The sequence below is a fragment of the Notolabrus celidotus genome, chromosome 4, assembly GCF_009762535.1.
Source record: "Notolabrus celidotus isolate fNotCel1 chromosome 4, fNotCel1.pri, whole genome shotgun sequence".
In the NCBI taxonomy this organism is placed as follows: domain Eukaryota; kingdom Metazoa; phylum Chordata; class Actinopteri; order Labriformes; family Labridae; genus Notolabrus; species Notolabrus celidotus.
Genome location: NC_048275.1, coordinates 34,115,050 through 34,130,511, shown reverse-complemented (window position 1 = coordinate 34,130,511; position 15,462 = coordinate 34,115,050). Strand labels below are relative to the sequence as shown.

The following is a 15,462-nucleotide window of genomic DNA, read 5'->3' as shown; positions in this document are numbered from 1 at the left end:
TTACAACAGTAGTCAAATAGGGCTATCAATTGTGTACTAACCCTTCCTTTGAACAACACAACTGATGGTCTCAAACACATTAAGAAGGCAAGTCATTCTACAAATGAACTCTTGACGAGGCTCATGTTCATTAGAAACCATTCCAGGAGACCACTTCATGAAGCAGACTGAGAGAATACCAAGAGTGTGCAAAGCTGTCATGAAGGAAAAAAGGGGCTACTTTACAGAATCTAAAATCTAAAACAGATTCGGCTTTAACACTTTTTTGTTCATTCAATAATTCCATATATGTTCTTTTATAGTTTTGATGTCTTCAGTATTAATCTACAGTGTTTACAATCATTACAATAAATACAAACCCTTGAATGAGAAGGTGTTTCCAAACTTTTGACTGGTAGTGTATATACAACTAGACACCAGTGTTACAGGTGTTTAAAGTCACGTCTTAGATAGATTGAAGTGAATTCAGCCAGAGGGGGAAATGTTTATCTGTGCCAAACTTCATAACAGTTTATCTGATAGATGTTGAAGTAAGTCTTTCAAAACCACGTCATTGTCTACAAATGTAGGGCACCCATTGACTGTGTATTAATATCTCCTCTCATTGTGAGAAGTGAAGCTAGAATACCTCCTTGATGGGTGCTGATATCTTGTGCTGGTGGAGCCAAGGCATGTCGCGTCAAAGGCATCAGACTGGTTTTCACAAACCAAACTGTACATAACATTTACTGATGAAGCATTACATCAATCAGGACACTGCAAGAGCTGGCTTTTATCAACACTCCCTCTTTTTAACAGTGAATAAGTCATTAAAACTAAACTCAGATAAGTGACACATATACAAGGTTGCATGTTTGAGGGAAATTGAATTGACCTGTACTTCAGTTTTCAGCTGTCTTTGACCCATGTTCCATGTCATTATGAAGGAGGTGAGCTTTAGGACCTGTACTGCAGCCAGCCACCAGGGGGTGATCTAAAAGATTTAGCTTTTCTTGGTACAGTTTTTCCTTTCCATGGTTTTATACAGTCTTTTAGGTCACACACTACATCCATCCATCCATCCTTGAGCTTTATCTTTAACGAATGTCCCGTTTTGGGGTTATAGGGGGCTGGAGTGTATCTCAGCTGTCATTGATTGAGAGGCTAAGTACACTATGGACAGGTCGCCAGTCCATCAGAGGGCTAATATGTACAGTAAAACAACCATTCATGCTCACACTCACACCTATAGGCAATTTAAAGACACACATTAACCTGGGGAACATGTCTTAAGACTGAGAGGAAGCCAGATTACCTGGAGAGAACCCACACATGCATGCATGGGGAGAACGTGCAAACGCCACACAGAAAGCCGGGGATTTGAACCAGGAACCTTCTTTCTGTCAGGAACAGTTGTAACTACTGTGCAGCCTCCAGCTACTTCATCTGAACCCACATTTTTAAGAATACAATCAACAATACTATGTCTTTTAAGAGCCGAAAACCTGCCTTAGCACAGCATTCAGTGCTCTACCAAGCAGATGAAGTTCAAAGGAGAGGATAAGTTCGACCTCAGACTAATTTAAAGTTGATTAAGTTAAGTGATCTGTGATGGGGTAACATGATAAACTCTCACTTTGGAAACTGGATGCCTCCCTTTCTATTTTACATGTATTTAAATTCCATGAAAGTGATTTGCATCTTCATGTTTACCTACACAACTGACTTCATACAAAAATAGCTCAACCCCCTCTGTCATAGTCTCAAAGTATACTCTAATACAAACACAAATGGGGGGCCGTGAGGTGTCTTCCAGAATTTTTTTCTTTTTTAAGTTATCTAGAAATAGTACATTTTACCCATTTATAGTAAAGAATATCACCAAAAACAGTAGCTAAACTTGAAATAAAACCTTGAAAACAGAAAATGTAAAAAGGTTCCTGCCTTTCTTTTTGCCAGATAACTCCAAAGTTTAGAGTTAGTGAACAGTTAATTATCAAAAGCATCAGTAGCAGCAGGGTAACTCATAACAGCACATGAAACACAGTCACGTGCTCATATAGGTAGGCTAATTTCCTGCAGACCAGCTGAAGACACATTAAATCACTTTGAGGGACAGTGGGGGTCGCAAGTCTTCGGAACCCATATTTTGGGGGTCACGGGCTGAAAAGTTTGGGAACCCCTGCTCTAATAAACAGTACCTGTTATCTGTGTACCACTCCTCCCTATCAGTCCTCATCCTCCTGTTTCACACTCATAAAGGGGAGGTTGCACTTTTTCTTTTAAGGATTGAGGGGAGTGGTCTTATAAATTCCCACAAATGGCTCCTCAATAAATTGTTTACAGCTGCAGAGTTCAAACATGTGGAGAGGGAAATTAACAAAAAACTTCAGCAGTGTTACAGGACATGGTTACTGCTGATAGAAAAGAAGCATGTATAGTTGAAATAACCAGTAAAAATGTTCAAGCTGCTGGGATTTCTTCATTTATGTAGATGAAGAATATGTATGAGTTTTTCAGATTGCATGGCTGTAGTCTTTGCAGTCATACATGTAGCACAATAACTCTTCAGACATTGCTCATGTGAACATGCTAAGTGTCATTATCTGACACTAAGAGGCTCTCAAACTCTTACTTATACAAGCAGATAATTTTGTCATAACTCATGATGGAAGTAATTTCCTGTAACACAATCTTGACGCTCCACTTGATTATAAAACCTGTAGAGTTAGCGCGCCTGTCTCACAGCTTCTTACTGTTTCCCTGTTAGAGTGACGGGCAGTGACCATAACTATTTACTGACACAGATAAGTTGTGTTGTGATGATTTCCGGTTCTCTCTAGCTCAGATATCCAGAGGAACCTGTCCCTCCAGGCCTCCAGCTGCTGCTCCAAAACACACCTGGCTCACTCACCTGTATAACCAGGTCAATCTCTCAGAGCCATGGAGCCTGACAGCTGAGCTCAGGTGACACTGACAGATCTGATCCTTTTGTAGTTTTAGTTGTCACACTCCTCACACCTTCAACAACAGAGAGAAAACCACAAGCTATTTTCTGCCTGATGACCACGCAGTTTTTCTCATTGTGCTTTTATTTTACAGCTGACATTAAAGGTACAGTGCGTAGGATTTAGCGGCCTCTAGCAGAACAGGGTTGGTAGAAATAAAATGTAATATTTTTAACCATGTTTAAATTAGTGTAGAAAGAAATAATGTTTTGTTCACTTAGAAGGAGCCTTTTAAATCTACACAGGACCAGTCCTCTTTCTCAGAGGCCACCATCTTGCACCGCCATGTTTCTACTGGGGCACAGAATGAAAAACTAGTCACATACATGTTTGTGTATTTAGTGAGTGCAATGCACTGGTTTGAAGAGGAAGACTGGGAAGAAGTGGTTGCATTAAGGGTTTTTTATTTGTAGGTTTTCTTTTAATGGTAAAAGTTTGATGAATAGAGAATCATACTTATCATGCCTCACAGGAGCTTCATGTCCTCAGAGGCTACCATCACTTCACTAACAGGAGGGGGGAGTAAGGGAGTTTTTCAGTCCAGTATCTGACTGCTAGATATCTCAAAATATTCCTATTTCGGGGCTCCATTGGCCAAGTGGTCTAAGCGCGTGCCCCATATACAGAGGCTAAAGCCCTCGTCGCAGAGATCGTAGGTTCGATTCCAGCCTCGACCATTTACTGCATGTCCTTCCCCACTCTCTGCTCCCCACATTTCCTGTCTCTCTTCAGCTCTCCTGTCCTTTAAAGGTTAAAATGCCCAAAAATATCACTTAAGATATATATATGTATATATATATACATATATATATACATATATATATATTCCTATTTCTAAACCCTGTACCTTCAAGCAAAGGATAATGTACCCCAATGAAAAGCAGTGGGGTCTTATTATAAGGGTGCAACCTCCACCCTATATATTATTTTCTTTAACACATGGCTACATACTTCAACACAATTTTCTTTCTTTCTTTCTTTCTTTCTTTCTTTCTTTCTTTCTTTCTTTCTTTCTTTCTTTCTTTCTTTCTTTCTTAGGATCCCCATTAGCGCCAGCATAAGCTTTGGCTATTCTTCCTGGGACAATTCATAATTTTCTTAACTTGAGTGTGCAACATTTTCTTTTCCAACTATCAGTCTTTAAACAGGATACCAATCAGTTTCTTTGTCCTCTGCCTCTCCATCCCTTCCTCCACTGCTCTCATCTCTCCTCTTGGCTTTCCCACCACGGAGACACCAAAGTCAGATGCACCAGACTTCTTCCTGCTTCCTCCTGTGATCACAGTTACTCCTCCAGAGTCTAACAACGATGCGGTCTTCACAACAACAATCTGCTCATGAGAGGTAGCAGGCTGTTGCTTTGGAGTCTTGACCAATCAGAACAAAGCATACAACACAGCCTTGTAATAATGTGACTGTATACCTGCTGGCAGTCAGCTGAGGCCTCCTGCTTGGTAGGTGGATCACAGAGACTGTTTAAGGTGCTCTTCCTGGCCACACAGCAGGGGTCACACTCCGATGGAAGATGTCTCACTCTTTTTAAGACTTTTAAGGATTTGGTCTTTGTTTTGACTTATTTCTCGAGGAGTCGTTTTAGCATTTGGGTCACACCTCACACTTTTCAGTTTCATTTCAGCTGAAGGCAGGCTTGGTTAACTAACAGAAACATATGCTGGTCAGGATAAGGATATCATAATTTTGGACTCATACTTTGCATATGACAGAAGCCCAAATGTTGCTCCTGTTTACAGGACATTAACATCTTTATCAATAAGCATTTTGAATGCAGTCATTTTCCATCCATATCCATCATGAACAATCAAACAGTAACTCACTAAATACTCCTTTGCAATATTACATACACATGCAATACTTTGATTTCCGGTGCAATACCTCAATGACAATGTGCAATATTGTAATTTAATCCATAACGTTATTTATTATTATATAAATATGCTTAAATGTGCACTCTGGCTTAGACATATGTATTCGTTTGTTTGTGTCGTCTTTCTGCACAAAGAAGTTTAAATAGTACTGATAAACTTCTTTGTACAGAAAGTATTTTTATATTTAGGTTTTTACAGTATTTATAGTCCCTACTGTCTTGTTGTTAAGTACCGGTGTTCCATTCACCACGTTAAATTCCTTGTGTGTATGTGAGCTCACTTGGCAATACAGCTTTCTTGATTCTTGATCTTGATTGATTCTTGATTTTAATACTCATGTTTTCTGTGAGATAAAATGTCCCTAACTGTACCCTAGAAATGCATTTTGACAACATATCTTGAGCAAGCATAATCTTGAAACATGATTTTATGTTGAGGCACAAATATACTTTCAACAGGTACATTTATTTTAGGATAAGAAGGGGTTTTGATGACACTTGATCTCATTTTTAATTGATTGCATGAACCCTGAAGTTATGCATCATATTTACTTGTTTACTTTATTTACTGGATATTCAAAAAACGCACAGATAACAGGGTGGACATGATGTGAAATGGGTCTCTTGTGACTTTTTATTCACCTCATAAAAGAAAGCAAACAGTGTTGCAGAACAGTTGTTTTTTTCTTTTATTGAACATTTTGAGTCAGGCATCCAAAAACAATATAAAGCAGAGCAGAGGCACAAAAAGAGGCAATCAAAGTTCAGCGTAGCATATAGCTGATTGGTTAGTCCGTATATAGAAAACAGTTTGGGGCAAGGGGACGTCTCATTTCAAATTTCTATTCATGTTTGGCTGTTATAATAGTGGGAAAAGATAAGAAAATATATACACATTTAATATACACATACACACATATACATCCAAATATACACATAACTATATATACACATGTATACATATATACATAATTCAAATAAAAAAAAAAATTTTTTAATAATTCTTGTCTGTAGTTTTATTCGGGTCGGAAAAAATAACTTAAAATCATTTATAAAACCAGGAAAGGAGGGCTTATAATTTCTCCACTTTGCACAATGGATATGGTATTTACCCAGTAATAAAATAATATTAATAATATCTGAAACTGAAATAGCCCAATCATCCATGTAATAAACAATATGATGTAATTCAAAAGATGGAACATCAGTTCTTTTTAGTGAAACCCATTTTTTTTATATTTGACCATAAGACTGAGACTTGACAGAGAAAAAAATAGATGCTCCAGAGTTTCAACTTCATTATTTCAGAAGGAACATAGATCCACCCAGAGGCGATTCTAGGATTGGATGTTTAGGGGTGCTGAGCAACCAGAGAGCTTCCCGGCCGGGCAAGATAAATTTCACTGTTTTGTACATTTTAATGCAATTTCATTCCCACATTTGTGAAAGCAAAGTAAAACACTTTTGGGGAGAGTCTGTGACTAAATCATCAAATCTGATAAAGGTTATTTAAATGCTGAGCCACAGCAAAAGAGAAATGGTTTGGAAGTATAAAAGAAACATATGGTAACCCTAATTTCTGGGGAAAGACAACTCATTTTGATACAGCAGCTCCTCAACAGACACATAAACCATATGTATGTTTATGGAGTTTACCAGCCCCCTATGGAGAGTACCAAAAATAACAAAAATTGACATTGGAGTTATTTGTTGGACTTTCATTTGAAATGCAATGCACAACATGTAAAACACATTAACAGGAATTGATGTTATATTTTTTGATGTACCTTTGTGATGTACCTTTTTTTCTGAAAATAAAAAAGTTGAAACAAACAAAAACAAGATTCAGTAATATTGATTAACAGTTCTGAATCAAGTGGATCAAGGGTAGAGGAATTGCTTTACATATTTTGTTAAAGGCTTGTGAACAATTTAAATTAGATTTTTCAACTAAATCTGCGTGGCTCAAAAAAGAACCATAAAAAATCAATCAGATCAGTCACAAATATTATATCTCATTCAAACCCTTTACCAATGAAGACTGTTGCAGAGCAGTTGTGTTTCTATTATTTTGTCCGTCTGTCCTCTCGTTCGCTCTCGGTGTTCTCGCGAGAGTTGACATAGATACGCTAGCGCCGTCCGCCTCACGTCTCTGTGACAGGACGCTCAGCCTGGAGTTCCTCAGCGCTGATGGTGAATAGCCACTGCTGCGGTAACGGGCGGAGGAGAAGAAGCCGCAGAAGGAGTCAGCAGTGGCAGGGAGAGATAGTTCGGAGTTAGTCTCGTAGATTTAGCAGTATTACGCGTATTGTCGGATCGTAACAAACATCAGAAGGGAAGGGAAGGGAAGAAAATCAGGAAAGATGGCGGCCGCGGCCTCGCCGGGCTCCGGCTCGTCCACCTCCTCAGACTGGATTGTACTGAGAGACGGTTGCCTGCGTTGTGACGAGGAGGGCCTGCGAAGCCTGTCCTACCACCCGGCCCTCAACGCTATCCTGGCCGTCACCAGCCGCGGCAGTATCAAAGTGATTGACGGCACTTCGGGGGCCATTCTTCAGGCTTCAGCGCTGCACGGTGAGCCCCACAGCTCTCTCACGGCTCTCTGACACTAGAGTCCGAGTTTGGACAAAGCAGACTCGGATTGTCAACAGACTCCAAACACGACACAGGAGGAGCGGCTAACGTTAGCGCCTCACACCACTCATCTTTGGGCCTACATCATTTATCATTGATTCCCCTAGTTAACCACACAAACACACTCTTTGCATCATTATTAAAATGGGGTGAAATGAAAACTTAAGTTAAATACCTCTTCAACGACATGTTTAGCGTCTGTTTGCAACATGACATGTCTTCCATTAAGCTAACAGCTAGCTAGTGAAGTTAGCACAGCGCTAGTTAGCTGGGCAGCCTTCCCTGTCAGTCTGTCACGATATGTCATTGAATTCACTGCTCGCATTTGACACTATGGAGTAACAGGCCTGTTTCTGCTTAGTTAACTCAAAGGTAGCGTTTGAAGCGTGTGTGTGAATTACTGTAGCAGCCAGTAAGCTAGCTTGCGGCTCTCCGGCTGCTTAACTTTCCTCCCCACAGTGCGCACTGTCAGTGTGTGAGGGGCATCCGTGAGAGGAAAGTGACATAAAGCAGGGCAGAGGCTGGAAGAAGAGGAGCTGGGGCTAATTCAATATAACAAACAGTCTGAATTAACTCTTGTTTCTGTAGGTGTTACATGTCAGCACACAATGTTCTGTTACAATGTGCTGACAGGACATAGCAAGTTTCCGCAAGATTTACAAATGAGTTTCCCAGACTGAGCTCCAGGCTCACCTCGGTGCTGCTGTAACACTGGACGTGTCTTTTTCTGCCGTGTTTACATCCATAACGCCTTCACTCCGATGTTGTGACCGTCCTCTGCATTGTTTTTAAGGGTCACCATTTGTTTACATCTTGCGTCATGCCAGATCCACTAATGGTTGACAGTCAATCGGTCAGGGATGCAACCATATCAACATCCCATGATATGATGATACCTCCATAGCAAGTCTAATGTGCAATATTTAATGCTATTTAAAAAAATAAAATGCAAGAAAATAAAAACACATTTATTGAACAATGGACATTAAGGCGGCATAAAATGTAATGATTGTACCAGGAGGACTATGTAAACAAATTAAGTCATACTCACATCTATTATTTTTTCTAACCTTCTCCATGCTGCTACCCACCTCATAGTTTTACATTCATTTTTAAGTAGGGGTGTAATGATTCTTTTTAACAACGATTCGATTCGTATCATGATTCGTGGTTGCTGATATGATTAAAGGACGATCTTGGTTCATTTAGAATGATCTGATCAGCAACGATTCAGTGACTTGAAATTGATTCAGTAACTTTTTAGCCAAAGGCCAGAGGTGCCTGGACGGTCGGCGTTGTGTGAAATCCCATGGAGCCTTAGTAGGTGGTTGGATAGATTTGTGGTGTTGCCGTGGTAACTTTACTTGACCTTTACATATCCTACAAACAGAGAGCGACTTATTTAGAACATCTCCGTCTTTGTAAAAGCCAAAGTGTTTCCACACACTGGACCGCAATGGTGGCTTGATCATTTCTCGCTCACCGGCTTCTCCTCTGCCATCCGCCATGCTGTGTTTTGTTGTGTGCTGGCGCGTGGCGACGACGTCAGCCTGAATTGAGTAACTTTAACGTCTTTATCATTAAAAGTGCAAAAAAAACACATTAATTTTAAGTCTGCCGTGCTTAAATCCAATGTGTTATTTCCTAGTGCTGATACAATGGATTTATTACCTTTTAAAACAATGTTAGATCGATATATGTTGTCCGGAAGGCCAACTTGCCGAGCACAGATTGATGTATTCGGATCATTGGAATATAAATCGATACATCGATGTAGTGGATGAATCGTTACACCCTTATTTTTAAGTGCATTGAACAAAATCAAGTCAGTATGAAACAGGAACGTCCTGTGTTGTCAGTTTTTTTCCTCTTCTCGATTCTTTCTGTCGTGACAATTTCCCAAGTGACTTCTCATATTACGTGTATTCCCTGATGTTTACATCACTGCAGTCTGGCAGTGTCTACATATTGTGTTTTTGATTGTCCCTCATCACCTTTACTCCTATCTCATGTCTTAACCATAGACTAAATAATGGACGTAGTATTTGTGACGTCACCCACCTGTTTCTGAAGCCAATCGTCGGCGGGAGCCATATTGGAAACGCTGAACACAACATAACTGCTGTCAAGCTAGTGTGAGGTAAAGAGGCGGCTTTCTGCCTCCTCGCCAATAGCTAGATTGTTCCCGCCTGTCAATCAAGTCGACTCATAATTCTAATATCTTCAAGAATGCGGCTTATGAAAAAATTCGACCCCGTACAGTGTGTGCCGATCGAGAAATGAGCAATCCAGACTACACTCGTTTTTTGAACCAGGCTGTAAACATGTTTATTTCTGCTGTAAAGATCGTATTTTTTTAATCCATGTGTATGTGGTTTCCGGTACTTCCGGAGCCAGCCTCAAGTGGGCACTCCAGAAACTGCAGTTTTTAACACTTCTGCATTGGCTTCAATTCTCACGACCGGAGGTTGCGGCTTGGTTTTGACACAAGGAAAATAAAACGCTTCCACACGTCGGATTGAAAAGCCGCCAGAGTACCCACGATTTCAAAATCGTCTCTGTTTCCCTCGCCTCTAATGCTGGTGGTCGTCATCTCCGCTGTGCTAGATCTGAGACAGCAAGCAGAGTGTAAAGGATGAAGGGCACGCATCATGATCTCTGTCACCCAGGTCCCTCTTCCCTCCGCTTTACTCAACTGCTGCTCAAACAAAACCTACTGTCACTTTTGTCACATTTCCACGACAGGATCCAGACGCTTTTGTTATTGACGATAATGTTACATCCCTACGATCAATCAGTCAATTTAATTTTTACATTTCAAATTCCTTAAAAATGGTATTTCAAGACACTTTACTATAAGAGCAGGTCTAGACTTAACTCTTAATCATGTTATCAACAGAGAATAAATGTAAATCCACCATGAATAAAACACTTGTAAGAGTGTGAAGGGAAACTTCAAACAGGATCAGACTCATGTTGAAGAGCTGTTACACCACTGTGTGACACTCACCAAAAACAGAGAAACAAAACATATTAATGACCACAGTGCCAACAACTATGGTAAAAGTGTGTGTCGAGAAGTATTGAGACCTGATGCAAAGAGAAACAGGAGACCAGCTCAACACTTAACCCCACATCGAACTAAGAACAGCACAAAGACCTCAAACTGAACTATGTCTAGGGAATGACACGCCCACCTCAGAACCCTCAGACTGTGCTCCATACTCACCTGGGTACTACCACACAGAACGCTCCTCTCTGCTGTGTTACACCTAAACAGATGAACATGGTGAATGTGGCTCTGTTCTGTAGAGGGCGATGTCAGTGTGGATGGAGGAGCTTTATTTAAAGAAATTAATACTGTACACATATTTTAATAAATAAACGTAAACAAACAAACCAGGTAAAGCATTTACTGTGATGAAGAGTGTTAAAAAAAGATGATAAGCCCTCCAGAAGCCGATCTCAATATAACATATTATATAAGGCGGATTGTTTCAGATTACCAAGTTGAAGTTTTTTCTCTCTGCTTACTGTTTTGAAGGTAAATGTAAAAGTGAAACTTCACTCTATAAGAGCTCTCAGTCTCACTGAGCTGTCTGACCTTTAGTTTACTTCACCTTCACTTTAATTTCAGTTCCTTTTAGAGACTTTTGGTTTGAAGTTGAGGGTTGATGTCTGTGGCACCGTCACATTCATGTCACTTGGTGGTAATGGATATTATTTGCAGCCTAGTCTTAAACAGGACTTCCTCCAGATCCGTGTCTGGTCCGTCTTGGATCTGCTGCGGTCCGGCTCCGTGCTCTCTAGTCCATCAACACCCACCGATTGCATTTTCAGAACGCAGCACAGAGAAAGACTGCCGAACAGCTGGAGTCATGTGACCAAAGTTTTCCCAGGCTAATCACTGAATCAAGGATTCTCCTCCTCCTCTCCTCATCCATGTTGTCTTTCTGGTCCCCTGAAAACCTCTGACCTGTTGACTCCAGGCCTGGCTCCACTCATCATGACGGTTTGTTGTTGTAGTTAAGTGAAATACGATCAGGTGATAACACAGTGTTTTATTCTGAAAATTAACCGGATGTTTTCATTTTGTTTTGGTGAAACCTGACTTCCTGTCCCGCTCCATCTGCTCTGTTGAGATTGATGCGTTGTGATCAAGCGGCAAACTCCGGTCTCAAACGATGAAGCCAATGCGGAAGTGATATAAACTGCAATACATCGAAAATCCGCTTGAGGCTGGCTGCAGAAACACCGGAAACCACATAGATATGAATGGGAAAAAGACGATCTTTGCAGCATTAATAAACATGTTTACAGCCTGGTTCAAAAAACGGCTTGGCCCTACAACGCTAATCTCTCTAATGGCATACACTGTACGGGGGGTGAATTTTTTTCTAACGTGACGGTTAAGTAGATATTAATATTATGAGTTTTGCCCAAATAAGGACATGACTGACGTGAATCCCGGTCGGGAACACACAGCCATTGGCTAAGAGGCTCACACTACGTCACACTCTGCCTAGTTGAGTTCCGCATTACCAATATGGCTGCGTCCGTCGATTTGCTTCAAAACAGCTCTCAGGAACAGATGGGTGACGTCACGGATACTACGTCCATATTTTTTACAGTCTATGGTTGTGATCCGGCATCCGTCAAAAATAGAAGTCTTGTGTATCTGATCCAGGGGGCTTTGACCTGCCGGATCAGAAGGAGCCCAAACGTAATGGAGCGGATACAGTGGAAGTTAACACATTGAATAGAAACCTATCAGATCCGGTGCTGTGACGGATCAGAGATGGACCAGACATGGATCTGGTGGAATTTGGCATAGACGAGTATTTCATATCCACATCTGTTTCCTATGTAGAGAGGAGTATTTTACATTGCTGTCCATGCTGCCCACCCAGTGTTGTAGGACTCATTGAGGAGGACCAGACTAAAGAACCTTAACTTTATGTGAGCAAAGTTAAGACTCTGGTTGTTACATTAACTCATATATGATTTCTCTGGTAAAAACAGCCGATATGATTAAATCCCTCTGTGCGTATTTACTCTGTCTTTATTTCTCTGAAGTAAACTTTGTGCATACTCCAAAATGACCCAACACATGGACTTCAGTCACACAGTGGACGTTTGCTGTCCTGTGTGTGACTTCTTTATCAATAACACTGACAAACAGGGCAGAAAAACAGCTCTTCACTTTCCTGATCTTGTCCTGTACACAAAGTCCTTTTTGTCTGACAAAAAATCTCACTCTGATTTCTTTAACATTCATGTTTTCTGTTGTAAAAGTAAGGAAAGGCTGTTTCTGTTTGACACTTATCGCTCTCAGTGAGGTCAGGCATACAAAAATCACAATACAGGAACTGCTGGTCTCGTTACTGATGGTCTTGTTTGTTTTTGTGGGTCATAAAGAGGAATCAGTTTCAGTTTCAATCTGTTTCATAAGCAGTTAAAAGGCTCCGCCATTATTACAGAGTCAAACAACAAATTAGAGTGGAAAAAGAGTCAATTACAATTAAAAATGTATTACAAACGTATTGACAATATGCATATGCACATTCAATGTAAGCAGAACTAATCAGAAATCCTCTGTTTCTGTTTTTGTAGAGCCTTATGCTAAATGTGTGATGTGCAAAAATAAGGTGAACAGTTTTAGAGATGCAGACTTATTGAGCTTCTACACATTATAACCTTTTAAAGAAAAGCTTATGTAGTACAGATATTTCCCAAAGTACAAATCTAGTCTTGCTTTTGTTTGATGAGGGCAGTGTGGGAGTCCAGGAGGATGCCAGGACCAGATCTCCTGTGGGTCACGTGTGAAGAATGCTCAGTATGACTGAGCGTGCTGGAGTGTGAGTGACCTGCCTGAAGTTCAGTTTACACTCGATCACTGATTGTTGTGTCTTTCCCCCAAAGTTATTGATTTGTGTTTTGGTCAGAATCTCACAAAAGCTTCCCCGACACTGAGGCCTGATGGGATGTTTACACTACACAGAGACGTGTAACGTAGGCCTATGTGTTGATGAGAATCTGGGAATACAATGCTCATCACAATCCACAGTCTCCTCAATTGAATGTATCGGGATTAAGACACAAATCTACATTTATTATAACCATGACAGAATGAAATTACTGAATGAAAGGATTCTAGTCCAAAAGTATTCAGAGCAGTCAGATCAGCATGTGTATGTAACATGTGACATCATCCCTTTTCACCCACTATGACCTAAAAATGAACATTGCTTTTATTTTGTCAGGTGGAAAACTTCACAAGTTAACTCTTAATCAAATGTTGTTACAAATACTTTGAGAATTATTACCAAACATGACATCATAGTAATAATAATATAATAATAATTGATCAGATTTGTATAGCGCTTTTCATGGTACTCAGTCACTTTACAGAAAAAAATAAACTCAAGCAAATATATAAAACAGAACAGAATAAAGACAGAGTACTCTAGTAAATGGATTTTGTTGTACACTGTACAACAGTAAAGTAGTGGTTCTTAAAGCGGGGGTTGGGACCCCCTTTGGGGTCGAGGGACAGTAATAGGGCGGTCATTAGTTGCATTCTAAAATATATTTTTAAATCACTATTTTAAAAATAAAGACATATTTAGTAGTTATATTTGATATAAAACCTCAGAAATAAAACATGTTTCATTAGTTTTCTGCCGCCTTTTGTCGCCAAAATTGTAGTGGAGATAATGCTGATAACACTAGTCTGGACACTAGTTCGTGTAGTATTACCAGGTTCACACAGGGGTGTCGGCCAGAACACCACTTAAGGCCAAGTGCTCGAGAGCACGAAAAACACAGAGAGTTGGAAGTTGGTTGATTAGGGTTTTACTTCGTGTGACTGTGTGGGTGTGTGGTTTTCTACAAAGAAAAAGGACAACAAATATGTCTTAAATATGTAAAGCAATATGGCACACTTCTTTATACTATAGCTTAGCTTAGCAAGAGTGTCTGCAAATCTACGAAATGAACAATGGAGAACATCTATACTCTAAAAGGGGACTTAATAACAGTTTACAGTGCAGCATCAAATTAAATCAACTCTCTTATTACAATTATCCTTTAGATTAATACTCTTTCATTCACGCACATCCAGCTTCTTGTCACTTGTCTGTCACTGCACCAGCTCTCATCACCGCATGGCCTCACTCACTCACAGTCAAACACTAGCTGGGGAAGCCCCTCCCACATTGAAAGTGAAAGCATAACTTAAACATAACTGAAACCAAATAGGATTTAACATAACTTTGGGGCCTTTTCTACAAAAATACTATTTGATAATCATTAGCATCTATTTGACGATTATTCAAATTTTACCCCCCCCCCCACACACACACACACAAAAACACACACACGCACGCACACACGCACGCACTCACGCACACACACACACACACCTGTCCCGTTAACGGCCCATTTGTGTGACAGTCTCGTTAACCAGCAGCAGGACGAGGTGCTGCTAGTAGCGGGCACTGACGGCGTCTGTCTCGACCTTTACGTCGGTGTGTGTTTACAATTGCTCATGTTTATCATGCTCAGTCTCTGGAAATACATGTGTAATAGTGTGAGATTCAGAAACTGAGAAATTGCTGCGCAAATGTTGTCTACTTCTTTTGCTATTTAATGCAATTAGCATTCTTATTCTTCTGTTATTTAATGCGGTTAGCAAACAGCTTTAAGATGCCCTATAGCCACCGTCTGGCGGGAATACTGTATTACAACCAGGCACCATGGAAAAGATGAAAATTTGTACTTTTAAAGTGAGAAAATATTCATTGTATCTCTTCAGTTTTCACAAAGTGAAAGAATATTTGAATATTCGAAAATCATTGCCCATTCCGAAAATGAACAAAAGCCTCAGAGGCAGCAGGTTCAACACAGTGACATGTGCACAGAACTCACTTTCTGCAGACCAGCTAACTGAAGCTT

General features: G+C 40.2%; 1 protein-coding gene across 9 annotated transcripts in view; it reads left to right on the top strand.

Moving 5' to 3' along the window:
- The first annotated feature begins 7,006 nt into the window (after window positions 1-7,006).
- birc6 (baculoviral IAP repeat containing 6) overlaps window positions 7,007-15,462 on the top strand; it is a 137,812-nt gene continuing 129,356 nt past the window's right edge. For all 9 annotated transcript variants that reach the window (XM_034682615.1, XM_034682616.1, XM_034682613.1 and 6 more), the window contains exon 1: window positions 7,007-7,446. In XM_034682615.1, coding sequence (XP_034538506.1) covers window positions 7,236-7,446 — 211 coding nt within the window. In that variant the 5' untranslated portion in view covers window positions 7,007-7,235. The remainder of the gene's footprint in view (window positions 7,447-15,462) is intronic.